Below are 15,245 nucleotides of genomic sequence, written 5' to 3'. Positions count from 1 at the left end.
CAAGTATAGGGAAGTCTTCACATCTCGTGTATTTGAGCTATTGCTTTAAGGTAAAAATCATTTGTTAACTTTTGGATACATAATGTCTGATCTTCTTGAAGATTCTAAAACATTCCGTCTGTTTCACTCATTTTCATTTCTGCTGGTATCCTTGCCAATTGTCTCCTTGACCTGCTATCTCTCTCTTTTATTTTCTTAAGCAGGACTGGTTGGAAAACTTTGAAAATTTCAAAATATTAATGAAGAACAGAAAATATTTTCTGTAGCAAAAGTTATTCATTTCCTGATCAGCCCTATCCCTTATGCTTTCCATTCTGAGATCCTAGGTCTATTCCCTCCTTTTTTCCCATTTCTCTAATACTTTTTCTTTCTTGCACCTTTCTGTGGACCACCTTCTTTTTCTTTTCCTTCTTCCCATTTTTTGTGGTCATTCGGTTACCAATGGGAACTTATCTCCTCATAGTAGTTTACCTTCCCTCTATAATCCTAGACTACTTAGCATTTTTTTATACTTACTCAAAATTCCAATCCTTTTGCAAAGTCATTGAGTCTTTACTCCAAATTGTAGCCCATCTGTGTCAGAACACAGACTGGCTAACCTAGTGAGAAGGGCTTTAAACTAGGTTCGACGGGGACAGGTGAGCAAAGCCCGCAGGTAAGTGGGGAACATGGAGACCTGGGAGATGGGTCGGAGACGAGAGGGAGTGTGGGCTATATTGGCAGAGAGAAAGGAGGGTCAGGACAAAACCGGGAGGAAAGATCAAACCAGTATCTTAGATGCCTATATACAAATGCGAGAAGTATGGGTAATAAGCAGGAAGAACTGGAAGTGCTAATAAATAAATACAACTATGACATTGTTGGCATCACTGAAACTTGGTGGGATAATACACATGATTGGAATGTTGGTGTGGATGGATACAGCTTGCTCAGGAAGGATAGACAGGGGAAAAAGGGAGGAGGTGTTGCCTTATATATTAAAAATGTACACACTTGGACTGAGGTAGAGATGGACATAGGAGACGGAAGTGTTGAGAGTCTCTGGGTTAGGCTAAAAGGGGTAAAAAACAAGGGTGATGTCATGCTAGGAGTCTACTACAGGCCACCTAACCAGGTGGAAGAGGTGGATGAGGCTTTTTTTAAACAACTAACAAAATCATCCAAAGCCCAAGATTTGGTGGTGATGGGGGACTTCAACTATCCGGATATATGTTGGGAAAATAACACAGCGGGGCACAGACTATCCAACAAATTCTTGGACTGCATTGCAGACAACTTTTTATTTCAGAAGGTTGAAAAAGCTACTAGGGGTGAAGCTGTTCTAGACTTGATTTTAACAAATAGGGAGGAACTCGTTGAGAATTTGAAAGTAGAAGGCAGCTTGGGTGAAAGTGATCATGAAATCATAGAGTTTGCAATTCTAAGGAAGGATAGAAGGGAGAACAGCAAAATAGAGACAATGGATTTCAGGAAGGCGGATTTTGGTAAGCTCAGAGAGCTGATAGGTAAGGTCCCATGGGAATCAAGACTGAGGGGAAAAACAACTGAGGAGAGCTGGCAGTTTTTCAAAGGGACACTATTAAGGGCCCAAAAGCAAGCTATTCCGCTGGTTAGGAAAGATAGAAAATGTGGCAAAAGACCACCTTGGCTTAACCACGAGATCTTGCATGATCTAAAAAATAAAAAGGAGTCATATAAAAAATGGAAACTAGGACAGATTACAAAGGATGAATATAGGCAAACAACACAGGAATGCAGGGGCAAGATTAGAAAGGCAAAGGCACAAAATGAGCTCAAACTAGCTAAGGGAATAAAGGGGAACAAGAAGACTTTTTATCAATACATTAGAAGCAAGAGGAAGACCAAAGACAGGGTAGGCCCACTGCTTAGTGAAGAGGGAGAAACAGTAACAGGAAACTTGGAAATGGCAGAGATGCTTAATGACTTCTTTGTTTCGGTCTTCACCGAGAAGTCTGAAGGAATGCCTAACCTAGTGAATGCTAATGGGAAGGGGGTAGGTTTAGCAGATAAAATAAAAAAAGAACAAGTTAAAAATCACTTAGAAAAGTTAGATGCCTGCAAGTCACCAGGGCCTGATGAAATGCATCCTAGAATACTCAAGGAGCTAATAGAGGAGGTATCTGAGCCTCTAGCTATTATCTTTGGAAAATCATGGGAGACGGGAGAGATTCCAGAAGACTGGAAAAGGGCAAATATAGTGCCCATCTATAAAAAGGGAAATAAAAACAACTCAGGAAACTACAGACCAGTTAGTTTAACTTCTGTGCCAGGGAAGATAATGGAGCAAGTAATTAAGGAAATCATCTGCAAACACTTGGAAGGTGGTAAGGTGATAGGGAACAGCCAGCATGGATTTGTAAAGAACAAATCATGTCAAACCAATCTGATAGCTTTCTTCGATAGGATAACGAGTCTTGTGGATAAGGGAGAAGCTGTGGATGTGGTATACCTAGACTTTAGTAAGGCATTTGATACGGTCTCGCACGATATTCTTATCGACAAACTAGGCAAATACAATTTAGATGGGGCTACTATAAGGTGGGTGCATAACTGGCTGGATAACCGTACTCAGAGAGTTGTTATTAATGGTTCCCAATCCTGCTGGAAAGGCATAACGAGTGGGGTTCCGCAGGGGTCTGTTTTGGGACCGGCTCTGTTCAATATCTTCATTAACGACTTAGATATTGGTATAGAAAGTACGATTATTAAGTTTGCGGATGATACTAAACTGGGAGGGATTGCAACTGCTTTGGAGGACAGGGTCATAATTCAAAATGATCTGGACAAATTGGAGAAATGGTCTGAGTTAAACAGGATGAAGTTTAACAAAGACAAATGCAAAGTGCTCCACTTAGGAAGAAAAAATCAGTTTCACACATACAGAATGGGAAGAGACTGTCTAGGAAGGAGTACGGCAGAAAGGGATCTAGGGGTTATAGTGGACCACAAGCTAAATATGAGTCAACAGTGTGATGCTGTTGCAAAAAAAGCAAACGTGATTCTGGGATGTATTAACAGGTGTGTTGTGAGCAAGACACGAGAAGTCATTCTTCCGCTCTACTCTGCTCTGGTTAGGCCTCAGCTGGAGTATTGTGTCCAGTTCTGGGCACCGCATTTCAAGAAAGATGTGGAGAAATTGGAAAGGGTCCAGAGAAGAGCAACAAGAATGATTAAAGGTCTTGAGAACATGACCTATGAAGCAAGGCTGAAAGAATTGGGTTTGTTTAGTTTGGAAAAGAGAAGACTGAGAGGGGACATGATAGCAGTTTTCAGGTATCTAAAAGGGTGTCATAAGGAGGAGGGAGAAAACTTGTTCACCTTAGCCTCTGAGGATAGAACAAGAAGCAATGGGCTTAAACTGCAGTAAGGGAGGTCTAGGTTGGACATTAGGAAAAAGTTCCTAACTGTCAGGGTGGTTAAACACTGGAATAAATTGCCTAGGGAGGTTGTGGAATCTCCATCTCTGGAGATATTTAAGAGTAGGTTAGATAAATGTCTATCAGGGATGGTCTAGACAGTATTTGGTCCTGCCATGCGGGCAGGGGACTGGACTCGATGACCTCTCGAGGTCCCTTCCAGTCCTAGAATCTATGAATCTATGAATCTATGAATCTATAAGAAACACCAGAGTCTGCTCAGTGCACTCAAGGGGCAAATCAGCAGTTTTTAGGGAGAAGTTGCTGCTCTTTTCTGTGGAGTTGTTGCTTTTTTATTTAATGGTCATTCAAAACAAACTATGCCCAGATTTAATAATAGGAAGGTCCATTAAAAACCTTGTTTACCTACAGTCTAGTTAATAAATATACTGTTTGATTTCCCACCTATTGTGTCCAGTGTTTGTTTCCTTGGAGCAAGAATTTATCGCTGAATTTATGCTGAAGATTAGTAGCATGCAATGTTTATTGAGCCACATTGCTCAGACTATTAGCTGCCTAGTAAAATCATGTAACTTTAATTTTATGCTAATTTATGATAATTTTGATCATCTTTACATGTAAATTTAGCTTAAAAGTGAAGAATTTGTCATTTAAAATGTATCCCATGCTTCCTTTTTAATGAATGATTTTAAGGAGTTATAAATTCACCTTACAACTACTTTAGTATGGATGATTTCTTCTTTTAAGCATTTGGCATCCTCTAACGACAACCCCTGCAGTGGCAAACCATCTCAAAGTAAATGCAGCTGGCTTGCTGCACAATCATGAATGACGCTGCATTTAGTTATTAATAATTGAAGGAGCTTTGTCTCTTCCTGCTGAGTCCTGTATATAATTCATGGATCATAAACCTACTCCTAAAATCTAGGAAAAATTAAATTTTATTGAGCAAGAGAGGCTGGTGAGAGACTTTATTTGCTAATAACTAGACCTTGTATTTACATGTTTTCCCCAAAATAGTCTAACTAGAAAATTTAGAATGACTAATTAGCCATCTTCCAGCATTGTGGTGGTGTTGGACTTGAAACTCTATTTCCTACTTCAACAGAATAAGATAGATCTTAGACAAAAGTTTTCTTTCACCTCTAGCCATTGTTTGTTCTGTTAGATATATGGAAACTGTGACTTTATGCACAGCTCGTTTCTTTTCTGTATTATAAAAGTTTGTCCCATACTCTTGGGAAATGGATAACACTGTCCTGTTTTCTGTAAAGAAACAAGTTCCGAAAGGCAAGTCCATTCCCTGGAAACCTGAACCACTTCCCCATAATTTACTTGAAATGGAGAGGGGAACAGTAAGTTTGATTTGGCAGGGTGCTATTCCTCTTAACATTCCTTTTGAGAAACCTTTACATTCAGGACACTCTTAGGAAGTCACTTATCCAGCATTGGCTTGAAAGACTGGCAACACTGAATTATGTGAAGGTGGCAAGACTCGATTTTAAAAGCAGTTTATCAAGTGATACTGAAAACAGACTAGTATTTCTCTCGTTAGTAATTAGGAGCCTGTAGAATGAGTCCCGAGCATCTTCCTCTCCCATTTTGCTTAGTGGGAGTTGAGGGCACTGTGCAGGATTAGGCCCTGCTTTAACAGACTTGCTGAATGGAGGACACGTTCTTTTTCCCATGTAAATCAACAGCAGAACTGCCATTGACTTCACTGGTGTGCAAACGGGCTCTAGTGGTTATACGTTTTTCATACTGCAGTAGCACCCAAAGGCCTCAATCAGAATTGGGGTCCCACTGTGCTAAGTACTGTACAGATATATAGGAAGGAAGACATTATCCCAAATGATGCCTTGTAGCACACAAGCACAGTTTTACTTCTTATTACCGTTCTTAAAATATTTTGTCCATCACTTATGTCAATAGATATTAAGATTGACAGTGCTGAGGATGTCCCTCTTCTTTTGATATAGTCAGAATAAATGTTGATTCTCTTTCTTAATGTGTTTATGGTCCAAAAAGTAACACTGAAATGGCACCTGGTTATTGTACATCTCTGCTCACTGTGCCACAGTGCCTAGTCAGACGCCACAGCAGTTTAACTTATTGACAGAACAAGGCGTTCTCTACTGTCAGAATCACATAGCTGGGGAAAACAAACACACATCTGTCTCCAAACCTGCTAGCAAGTTTCTGATTCCAGCCTTTGGTAGTACTGATATATAAAGGAAAGGAGGAGTTAAATTTCCAGGTCACCGAACTGTCATTTCTATCTGTTTGAAAAATAGGGGTGTGATTTTGTTTGTTTGTTTATAAACATAAATTAGATAGTTTTATTGATGAAGGATAAATATGAACTGTCGGAATGTCAATTTTTGTGACTGTACCACTCACTCCTGTCAGTCTGTTTTGAATTGTTGTATTTTATGTATGAGGCCCAATACAAAGATGATTGAATTTGATAGAAAAGCTCCCACTGATTGAGTTTTGGGGCTTTGGATCAGGCATAGAATGATGGTTACTTTTGGTAGCCATATTGATCAGTTATCTGTCCATTGACTCCATGATGGTTGCATTTCACCTTCGAGCAGCATTATGTGTACATGGTTTCTAAGGATATTTCATATCATTTTAACAGGAATGGACTAGCAAACTGCCGGATGAGGACAGAAAGTGAACAGTCGTGTGGCTCTCCAGTCGTTAGTGGGGACCCAAAGGAGGATCACAACTATAGCAGTGCCAAATCTTCCAACCACAGGAGCACTTCACCTGCTAGTGACTCTGTTTCCTCTTCCTCTGCTGATGACCATTATGAATTTGCTACTAAAGGCAGCCAAGACAGCAGCGAAGGGAGTGAAGTTAGCTTCCAGAGCCACGAGAGCCATAGTGAAACGGAAGAGGAGGACAAAAAGCAAAACCGAAAGGAGACCAAGGACTCTTTAGCTGACAGCGGGTATGCATCCCAGCACAAGAAAAGGCAACATTTACTGAAGGTGAAAAAAGTACCAAGTGACACGCTGCCTCTTAAAAAGAGACGTACGGAAAAGCCCCCCGAGAGTGACGATGAGGAGATGAAAGAAGCAGCTGGATCACTCCTGCATTTAGCGGGAATTCGGTCCTGTTTGAATAACATCACCAATCGGACGGCAAAGGGGCAGAAAGAGCAAAAGGAAACCACAAAAAATTAGAACAAATCATTGATTTGTTTGAACTTACAAAATTTTGTTTCAGCACGTCAGGTGAATTCTAATGATTTGTGGCAATATCAGCATTTTTTGTTTTGTTTTTGTTTTTTGTTTTTTTCTTTTTTTGGACCCTTAAGATTTTTATTTTTAAAGGAGATTGAAGCCATAGAACTCATACTGACACTCAGCTAATTTACAAAAGCTTTTCATTACCTGAAGACACAAAGTAAAAAAGCCAAAATCACCATTGCTTTCTCCAGCTTGTCAGAAATGCATGGTTGAATACGCAGTGACATCAACATTATTGTGATGGGAGTACAATTCGGCCCTTGGAAATCCCTCTGATACCTAGAAGAGATGTGCATAATTCAGTAATCATTCAGGCCTGGCCCTTAGGTTAAAAAAAAATGGCCTTACAATTGGGTTTATAAGTGAATGTTAATAAAGAGATTTGGAGGAGGCATGGAGTCCTTAACACCAAACCAAGAACCGGTGGCAGTTGGATACAGTTGTGCCATAGAAGTCTTTGGACAGCCACTGGAGGCAATTGCGCATACAGTAATGCATTATTAGTGCTCCCTGTACTATATGTGGCTCATAATGTGAAGACTGTTAACTTTAAGTTGTGGAAAATTTGAACTGTGTATGCAACGGGTTTCAGTGAAATAATGAGAAGAAATGGTTGGGGGGGGGGAGAGGGAATTGTTAATGGTATTGTTAATCATTGAATTCTGTCTTCTATATTAAATTAAAAGAATGTTCAAAAAGCCATAAGCCTGAAGATTGGCACTGCGTGCAAAAAATAATAATAATAATAATAATAATATGGAAAACAAGCTATGTCTTCTAAACTGCCTGAGTGAAAAGCAATCAAGTCTAAGAAATTACAGTAGATATTACGGAAGTAAGTAAATCAGAATATTTTTCTGTGGATCAAAAATATTTGGTCTAACTGGGGAAAAAATGCTACAAAACCTGCCATTAGTATTATGCTGTATTTAAAACAAAAAACCAGAAACAAAAAAAGCATATTGATGGACAAGAAAATAGAGTACAACAAAGAGCTCCTATACTGCCCTCAAAATTGAGTATGCAGTTAATGTCAGTCAGGATTCATCTGTGCAAAAACATCAGATTTCCAGATTCAACTAGCGTAGCCAGCAGAAAATTCTGATCCACATTGCATGGATTTGGGGGAGGGGAAATTAAAAACAACAACAACTTTTTTTTTTTAATTCAAAGATAACAAAGTTCTTGTAAGGTAAATAATGTATTTAGCATGAAGCATGAATTATTTTCATATAAATATAGAAAATAGAGAAAAAGGCTATGCCTCTAATTTTTAAGCCCTTAGGCTTAGAGTCTGTTTTATTTTTGTTTTGTTTTTTTGTTTGTTTTTTGTTTTGTTTTGTTTTTTTGAAGCAGGTGTTTAAGGTTTAACCTTCTTCAGGGACAAACACTGACTGTTGGGGAACTTACTCTGCAATATTAAAAATATCTTCACACTCTGGTAGGGCTTGGATGGTTGAATTATACTGCCTTGTCTGCACATTCAGCCCCCTCTCCCTACTTCTGTTTAAAAAAAAAAAAAAAAAAGTATGTCCTTTCTCTGCCTGTACATGTGTAACATGATGCAATAATTTGAGGGCAAATCTAGTAGTGAGTGTGTATGATAGAATCAAGAGAATAATGGGAGCTTAATTGAGGAAAATAATTCGGATTTGGTTCAGGGATAGGTATGTCAGTGAATAGCTTTGCTAATTTGCCATGAAAAGAAATGAAGTTAGTAAAGAGCCTTATTGATGGTGATCAGAGATATAGCACAGGGTTAAAGGAAGCGATTCAGGTATAGTTGTGCTACTCTCCTGAAAATGTTGATAATTAGATTGGAATTCCCTGGAAGTGGGGGGGAAGCTGTGAAGAAAATACAATCTCTCCCACCCCAATTTGTGAATTTGGCATTGAAATCATCTACACTAAGAAAATCCGAGAGGCAAAAGGAACATTACAGGGACTGAAAATCCCTATAATTTCATAAAGTAAAATTATCTGTCTTCTTTAAAAACTTGAGGCCACCATATTTATCCTTGGTGTAGCTGTTTTAATCCACAGAGTTACATGAGGAGGGAGGATAGCCCATGAACGGGAAGCTGTAGAGGGATATGATCGCCCACTCAGTGGAGTAAAATAAAAATTGCACCATGAGGCATTTGGGTTTTTCATTTGGTTTAGGAAGTGGAAGGATTGTGCAGTGGATTACTATGGTCTGTCAATATTGCTCTGCTCAATGGGTGTTCTGTTGTATAGAAAACATACTACAGCACAAGGGTGCAGCACCAAAATTTATTTCTTTTCTTCTGATTTGCCTAAGTGTGTATCAGGACCCAAGACCCTGATTATATTGTGAATTGAATAGTAGTCCATGGGCTGGATGAGTCTGGGAGAACTTCAAGCAGCGTAGATTCAGATGGTGGGAGACAAAGATGGTTTAACCCTTGCACTCAAGGTGATCTGGGTCCACTGGGTGCAGGGTTGGTCCCCAGGTGTAAGTTAGAACCCTACCGACTGCTGCTGTCACGTACACTGGTTACCAGCAGCCCTGAGAAGCAAAAACCCATAGCTTAGGGGTCAGTGCAGCATAGAGGTGCATCAGCCATATTGCTTCCTCTGGGTAGAGTCCCTTCATGACTGCACTGGGGTCCTTCTCCTGTTGGCGGATATGCCAGCTCTGCAGCCAGAATCCACTGATAGTGCCACACAACAACTGCACCAGAAAATCTGGCCTCTTGTGTTTCATGGTCTTCTGGGAAGAGTAACTGCAAATGAAAATGCATTAACGTACCCCAAAAGCCATTGTAATACACGCTTGTGCATATGTTGTTCCATCCCACCAGTCTGATTAACATTAAATACAATTAAGAGTAAAATTTAGTGGCGTCAAGTAAATTTGAAGCAATGGCTTACTCCCCACCTTCACCAGAGAAAATGACATGGTGACATACTAGTGGGCAAAAACTGCTCTCAGTCACAAAACTAATTCCAGAGTAACTTTACTGACTAGAATAGTTACTCCAGACTTACACCAGTATAACCTGAGATAAGTATCTGTTCCATAAGTACTATTTTCTAATTTGGCTACTTGATTAAATATGTATTTATCACTAGTGTTATCCACCCAAGAAAACAGTCTTGTACATAAATACCTAATTAGGCAGGTTGTCTTAAAATACATTATTTCTGTAAGACTTCAATAACTCCTTTATGGACTTGCTGGTATAGTTAAATATTGGCAGGTGCAATTTGTAGCTTCTAGGCTGGCCTACTGGGAAGATGTCAATAGGCTGTGTTTTATAAAATACTTTCAGGACCCATTAAAAGAGAGGAACCAGAAGTTTGGTTATGTACTAATGCCCTCTGTAGACTATTCAAGAAGGGCATAAAGTATATGTGATTTAAAACAATCTATTGTTTTAAGTTTAAACAATATTTTGTCCAGAATTCCTATACTTATAACTGGTGACATTCAGTACATAACTACAGATTGGTATGTTTAAAAAAAAAAAAAAAAAAAATACTTGCAAGCCACCTTTTAAAACATGCGATTTGTGCCTGATTGAGCACAGTAACTTCTTCGGAATTGGACTTGGTTCCATCAGTTAAATATTCATTTATCTACATAGGTGTGTTCTTTGTACATTGGATTGGAAGGACTGTTTAAGGTCTGTCCAGTCTATTATGTAACCAAACATTATAGAACCAATACAATGCATGTTCGTAAATACTTTCAAGAATTAAATAAATAAATAAATAAATAAAAATACATTGCCAACGCCTCAGTGCAATTGTCACTATTCTTAAAATCCTGCCAAAACTAACTGGTAATTGGATCATATTATGGACTTCAGCATTTGCCAGACTTTTTTTCTGACAAAGCCATTTTTGAGGAAGAACTCCTAAAATCTCTAAACATCTATTTTTCCCCACTCTAGTATTTTAAAAAAATCTTTCAAAATTAATATTCCTCAAAGCTGGTATGAAAAAGATATTAGGGCAGCAGACTATCAATGGCAAGTTACAGACCTGAGAAGATTTTTTTAGGGGTGGTTTATAATTAACAAACAAATCCTTACATTTTACAATGTTCATTTTGGAGGGAGAAACATTTGTAAGCCAGAGCTAATGCCACAAATAGATTCTGTTAAAGTCTGCAGGTGTAAAGGAATCAACCATTCATTGCTTGTGTGCTGCAAAATATTTGATGTTCTTTTGTAAAATCATTTTGATGAAGTTTTGCCTTTTAAAAATGCTAAGCACAGGTCTTGAGCAGCTTTGCTATTTCATCAAATGTATCTTCCTAAAAATGAAGCTTGATTGTGATCTCACAAGTGTTGAAACCAGGAGTAACTCCAGGGGTATCACTGGAGTTAAAACCAGGGTTGGTGAGATGAGACACACACCCCTTTAGCTCTAGAAAATCAGCCTGTGAGCCCAATTCTCCTCATCCATGGGTTACATACTAGTGTGTAATTCGACTGATGTCCTTGGAGTTACTCCTGATTTATACTAGTGGGAGAAGAAAATCCCTAAACACACACACTGGTCTTTTACATTTGACTGAATTACTGCCTCGCTTTGAAAACTATGGACCAAATTCCCTACTTATTTGGACTCAGTAGAGCTATAATGGAGTTATGTCAATTTTCATAAGCAGATAATTTGGTCCTAAATCATCACCAAATGGTGCCATGGGTGAAATTTCTAAAAACGCCTAAGCCAAGAGTGACCTCTTGAGTTTGAGAGAGAGGCTCCTAAGTCACTAAGGGCCAAATTTGTAAAGGTATTTAGGTGCCTAAAGGTGCATATTGACACCTGCCTAGTGGGATTTTCAAATATGCCTGGATGTTTTACTGCCTTTGAAATCAATGGGAGTTAGTTGCTTAGGGCTTTAAATTCCACTAGGCAGGTACCTGGGTATCTTCACCTTTAGGCACCTGCACGCGTTTACAAATCTGGCCCTCTGTGGTTTTGAAAAATGTAACCCCATGAACTCTAGGTTCATAATAAAAGTGTGGAAAACACGTTCACAATTTCAGATACAAATGCAATTCACCTCATTAAGCAAGTAAATCAGCTGGGTCACAGCCGCCCAGGATATTTTTATTTTATTTTATTTAGAAAAGGTTGTTTTTAAAAAATATCTATCTATCTATCTATCTATCTTCTTGACTTTGCCAGCAAAAGAGCATTTGAACCATACATCCTCTTGATTGTAACAGAGTATCAGTGTTGACAGTCTGACCAGTTAAGTCTTTAGTGTTGTTCTTCACAGCCCTCCAGTAATATATCAAACACTGTTATGCACATAATGCAGCACTGTGATCTAATTTAAATAATACTTTTTTATTATTTATACTACTCTATGTAATATACATCAACACTTTGCTATATAACCTAAGTGATAACCCTCTTCTTAGTTATCTGCCAAACTTTGAACTTCTGTTTGGTTTATATTGCAGTTAACGCAGTTACAAAGTTGTAATTATGTCTTTTTCCTTTGAATCAGAATGTGTAAATCAAACTGTATACATCTTGTGTGTTTCTATTTTGAGATGGAGTTTGAGGATTTACACATAACATTTAGTGTTCTGTATAAATCTGCATACCGTTGTGAAATCATCTGTTAATCCCCTTTTCTTTAGGAAGTATTAATTGACAGTGGTTTATTAGGGTTTTTTGTTTTTACTTTATTTCTAATACTGGTTATTCTTGAATTAAGCACAGACTTGTCAGCTGGGTTGCTTTATCATTGATAGTGTATATGACCTTATAATTCTTCCACAGTTCAGCAAACAAGTACTAGCTTCACTGACCAAAAAAAAAAAAAAGAAAAAAAATTCTCAACCTGATGTGTCTATGGTGCTGTATTTTGCTGGTGTACATTTAAAATCAGAAATGAGTTAACAAAGGTCACTTCTGAGTTGTTGTGCTAAACGAGTAGCCTTTCCTCTTTTCTGTTAGCATTGAAACAAAGAGTATTTATCTGAAAATATATAATTGTTTTTTTCTACTGTATCACATTTGCAATGAGTATAGCATGGGATTTCTATTCCTTTTGTAAAGAGGGTGAAATTCGCCCAGGGCCTGATCCAAAGCCTATTTGAAATTAATGGGAGTGTTTTTTCAGTTATCTTCAGTGGGCTTTGGATCAGACCACCAGCGTTGAAGACCCACCACTTAAGCCCAAGATTAAAGATTTAAGTGATGCAAAAGGCCTTGAGCTGGCATTCAACACTAGGGTGGATTTCACCTAAAGTTGATATTTCATATTGGATATTCAGATGCTAATATGGATAATATATCATAGCTAGAAATTGGACTCCATCCTTCCATTACTGTGGCCTGAAATCCCAATACCGATTTTTTTCTAGTTCAGATAAGCCTGAAATTTAGTGCATTTTTAAGTTAATTGAACATTGTACATTTCCTGAGTATGTGTGTGGGACAACAATTAAAAGTAATACCTGCATTTGATAACCAATTCCATGCCTGCATCATTCACACTCACTACTTAAAACTGCCATCGTGTAAAATGTTGGGGGAATGACTTGTGTGTGTATGAAAAAGCATTATAAACTTGTACATTTTTTTATACTCTGATTCTGTAATATTTCTGAAATATTTTGTTTTACAGAAAAAAGTGATAAAGCAATCAAAAGACCAAGCGGTTTAATATCAATGCTTAAGGGTCACATGACCTTAACTGGCCAATAAGTTAATTTAGTACAGTAATAAGCCAATTTTTTTTTTTTTTTTTTTTTGCTGTACTTGGCGTATGAAACTGCCAATTTCATGAATATTGAAATAAGAACTGTGATGGGGGAATAAACAGTGATGTTAAGTTGTATTTGTGTTTACCTAAATGAGCAGTCCGAAGGCAAGTGCAATCAGCCAATCTTTAGGAAATATGAAAGTGTTGATTTAGAAGCATACTTGCATTTTACATTTTCTTGATGTGTAATCATATTGCCAAAGACAAACTATTTCATCAATTATTATTGTAAATAACACTTTCCCAAAACCTACCATAAAGTTTCTGTGATGTATTGTCTTCCAGTTGCAATAAAAATTACTGAGTTGCATCAATTGAATAATTGTAGTTTTGTGTATACTTGCTTGAAAATACATTTAAATATTAAGTAATAGTCAATATTTTTAAAACACTAATTGCTGTATGATTTCTATTTGTTTTTATTCAATTTGAGTTACGTTTTATACCCACGGTATGATCTCTCTTGCACATTCACTGCACTAGGTGCCAATGCATTGCTCATGTGCAATTGAATAAATAGGATAAAGGAAATAGGATTTCACTAGGAGGAGGATGAAGCACTGGAATGGGTTTCCTAGGGAGGTGGTGGAATCTCCATCCTTAGAGGTTTTTAAGGGCCAGCTTGACAAAGCCCTGGCTGGGATGATTTAGTTGGGGATTGGTCCTGCTTTGAGCAGGAGGTTGGTGAGGTTTCTTCCAATCCTAATCTTCTATGATTTTATGATACAGAATTTTTCATCTTGCTAAAAGGATTGTGTGCCTGATTCTCTTCTCATATCAGTTTTACCTGGATATAACTTACTTCATTGGAATTACTCCTGTTTTATATCCAGCATAAACCAGAGAAGAATCCCAGACATGTATATCAGATGATACTGTGTTATCAAGAATATTTCCTTCTAAGTGGTACATTTGCCGTTCTTGGGCCAGAGTCTGAGCTCAGTTACACCAGTGCAAATCCCAAGTCAATTCATTGACCCATCTTGCTGTTTCTAGGACTCCTACTGTAAGCAAATGCAGATAAACCACTCAAGCAAAGATGTTCAAAAATTGGTACCTAAACTAGATTGCCAAATCCATAGTTAGGCAGGTATTAGGTGGCCTTATTTTCAAAAGCACTGAGCCTCCAGTGGCTCCCTTTGAGTTCAGTGGGAATAGGTGCTGCTATTTGGTGAGAACTCTTGACAATCAGGGCTTAATTTGGAGTTAGAAATCTGGCCCACGCATTCATTTTGAAAATCTTGGCCTCAGTCTTTTGTTTAGCAACTGAACAGTGAAGGGTAAACAGTGCTGTTACCCTATTACAGCCAATCCGAATGGTAAAATCCTATTCATAAAATTATTATTGGAGCATTCTCCATTTTGAAAATGCCATATTTCCACAAGCGGCCCTAAATATATGTATAGATTGAGCTTCTAAAAGATAAAAACCACCCCATTCTTCAGCAAGCCCAATATCTGTTCCACAGCCAGTTTTCAAAGATATTGTTAAAACTGGAGGGGTGAACTTCCCTGCTGTTCAGCGAGGACATATGGCTACTTACACCGTGGCCCCCAGCTGTCCTGAAGCCTTTATATAAACATCCTTTTTCATAATAGACCTTTCTTAACGTATGTTCTTAGTGGTTGGTATTAGATACCACTGTGATAGGCATCTGGATCTGATGGATGTGGACAGGTATTGCGGGAAGAGGGGGAAACAAACTTCCTGGATATACACAAAAAGCATGAAAATGCCCCAGGCCAATAACTGTCTGGGCAATTGATACTTTAATGTACTGCCTGAAAATGCTTCATTTTGTAACCTATCAGTATTCAGGACTATTG

General features: G+C 38.2%; 1 protein-coding gene across 5 annotated transcripts in view; it reads left to right on the top strand.

The window, feature by feature from the left end:
• Nucleotides 1-11,464, top strand: part of FOXN3 (forkhead box N3) — a 311,867-nt gene extending 300,403 nt beyond the window's left edge. For all 5 annotated transcript variants that reach the window (XM_024198710.3, XM_024198711.2, XM_024198713.2 and 2 more), the window contains one exon: nucleotides 6,043-11,464. In XM_024198710.3, coding sequence (XP_024054478.1) covers nucleotides 6,043-6,592 — 550 coding nt within the window. In that variant the 3' untranslated portion in view covers nucleotides 6,593-11,464. The remainder of the gene's footprint in view (nucleotides 1-6,042) is intronic.
• Nucleotides 11,465-15,245: the final 3,781 nt, after the last annotated feature.

This window comes from Terrapene carolina, unplaced genomic scaffold (assembly GCF_002925995.2).
Source record: "Terrapene carolina triunguis isolate 2854851 unplaced genomic scaffold, T_m_triunguis-2.0 Scaffold96, whole genome shotgun sequence".
In the NCBI taxonomy this organism is placed as follows: Eukaryota; Metazoa; Chordata; order Testudines; family Emydidae; genus Terrapene; species Terrapene triunguis.
The sequence above is the reverse complement of the archived record's forward strand: the minus strand, read 5'-3'. Positions and strand labels throughout refer to the sequence as shown.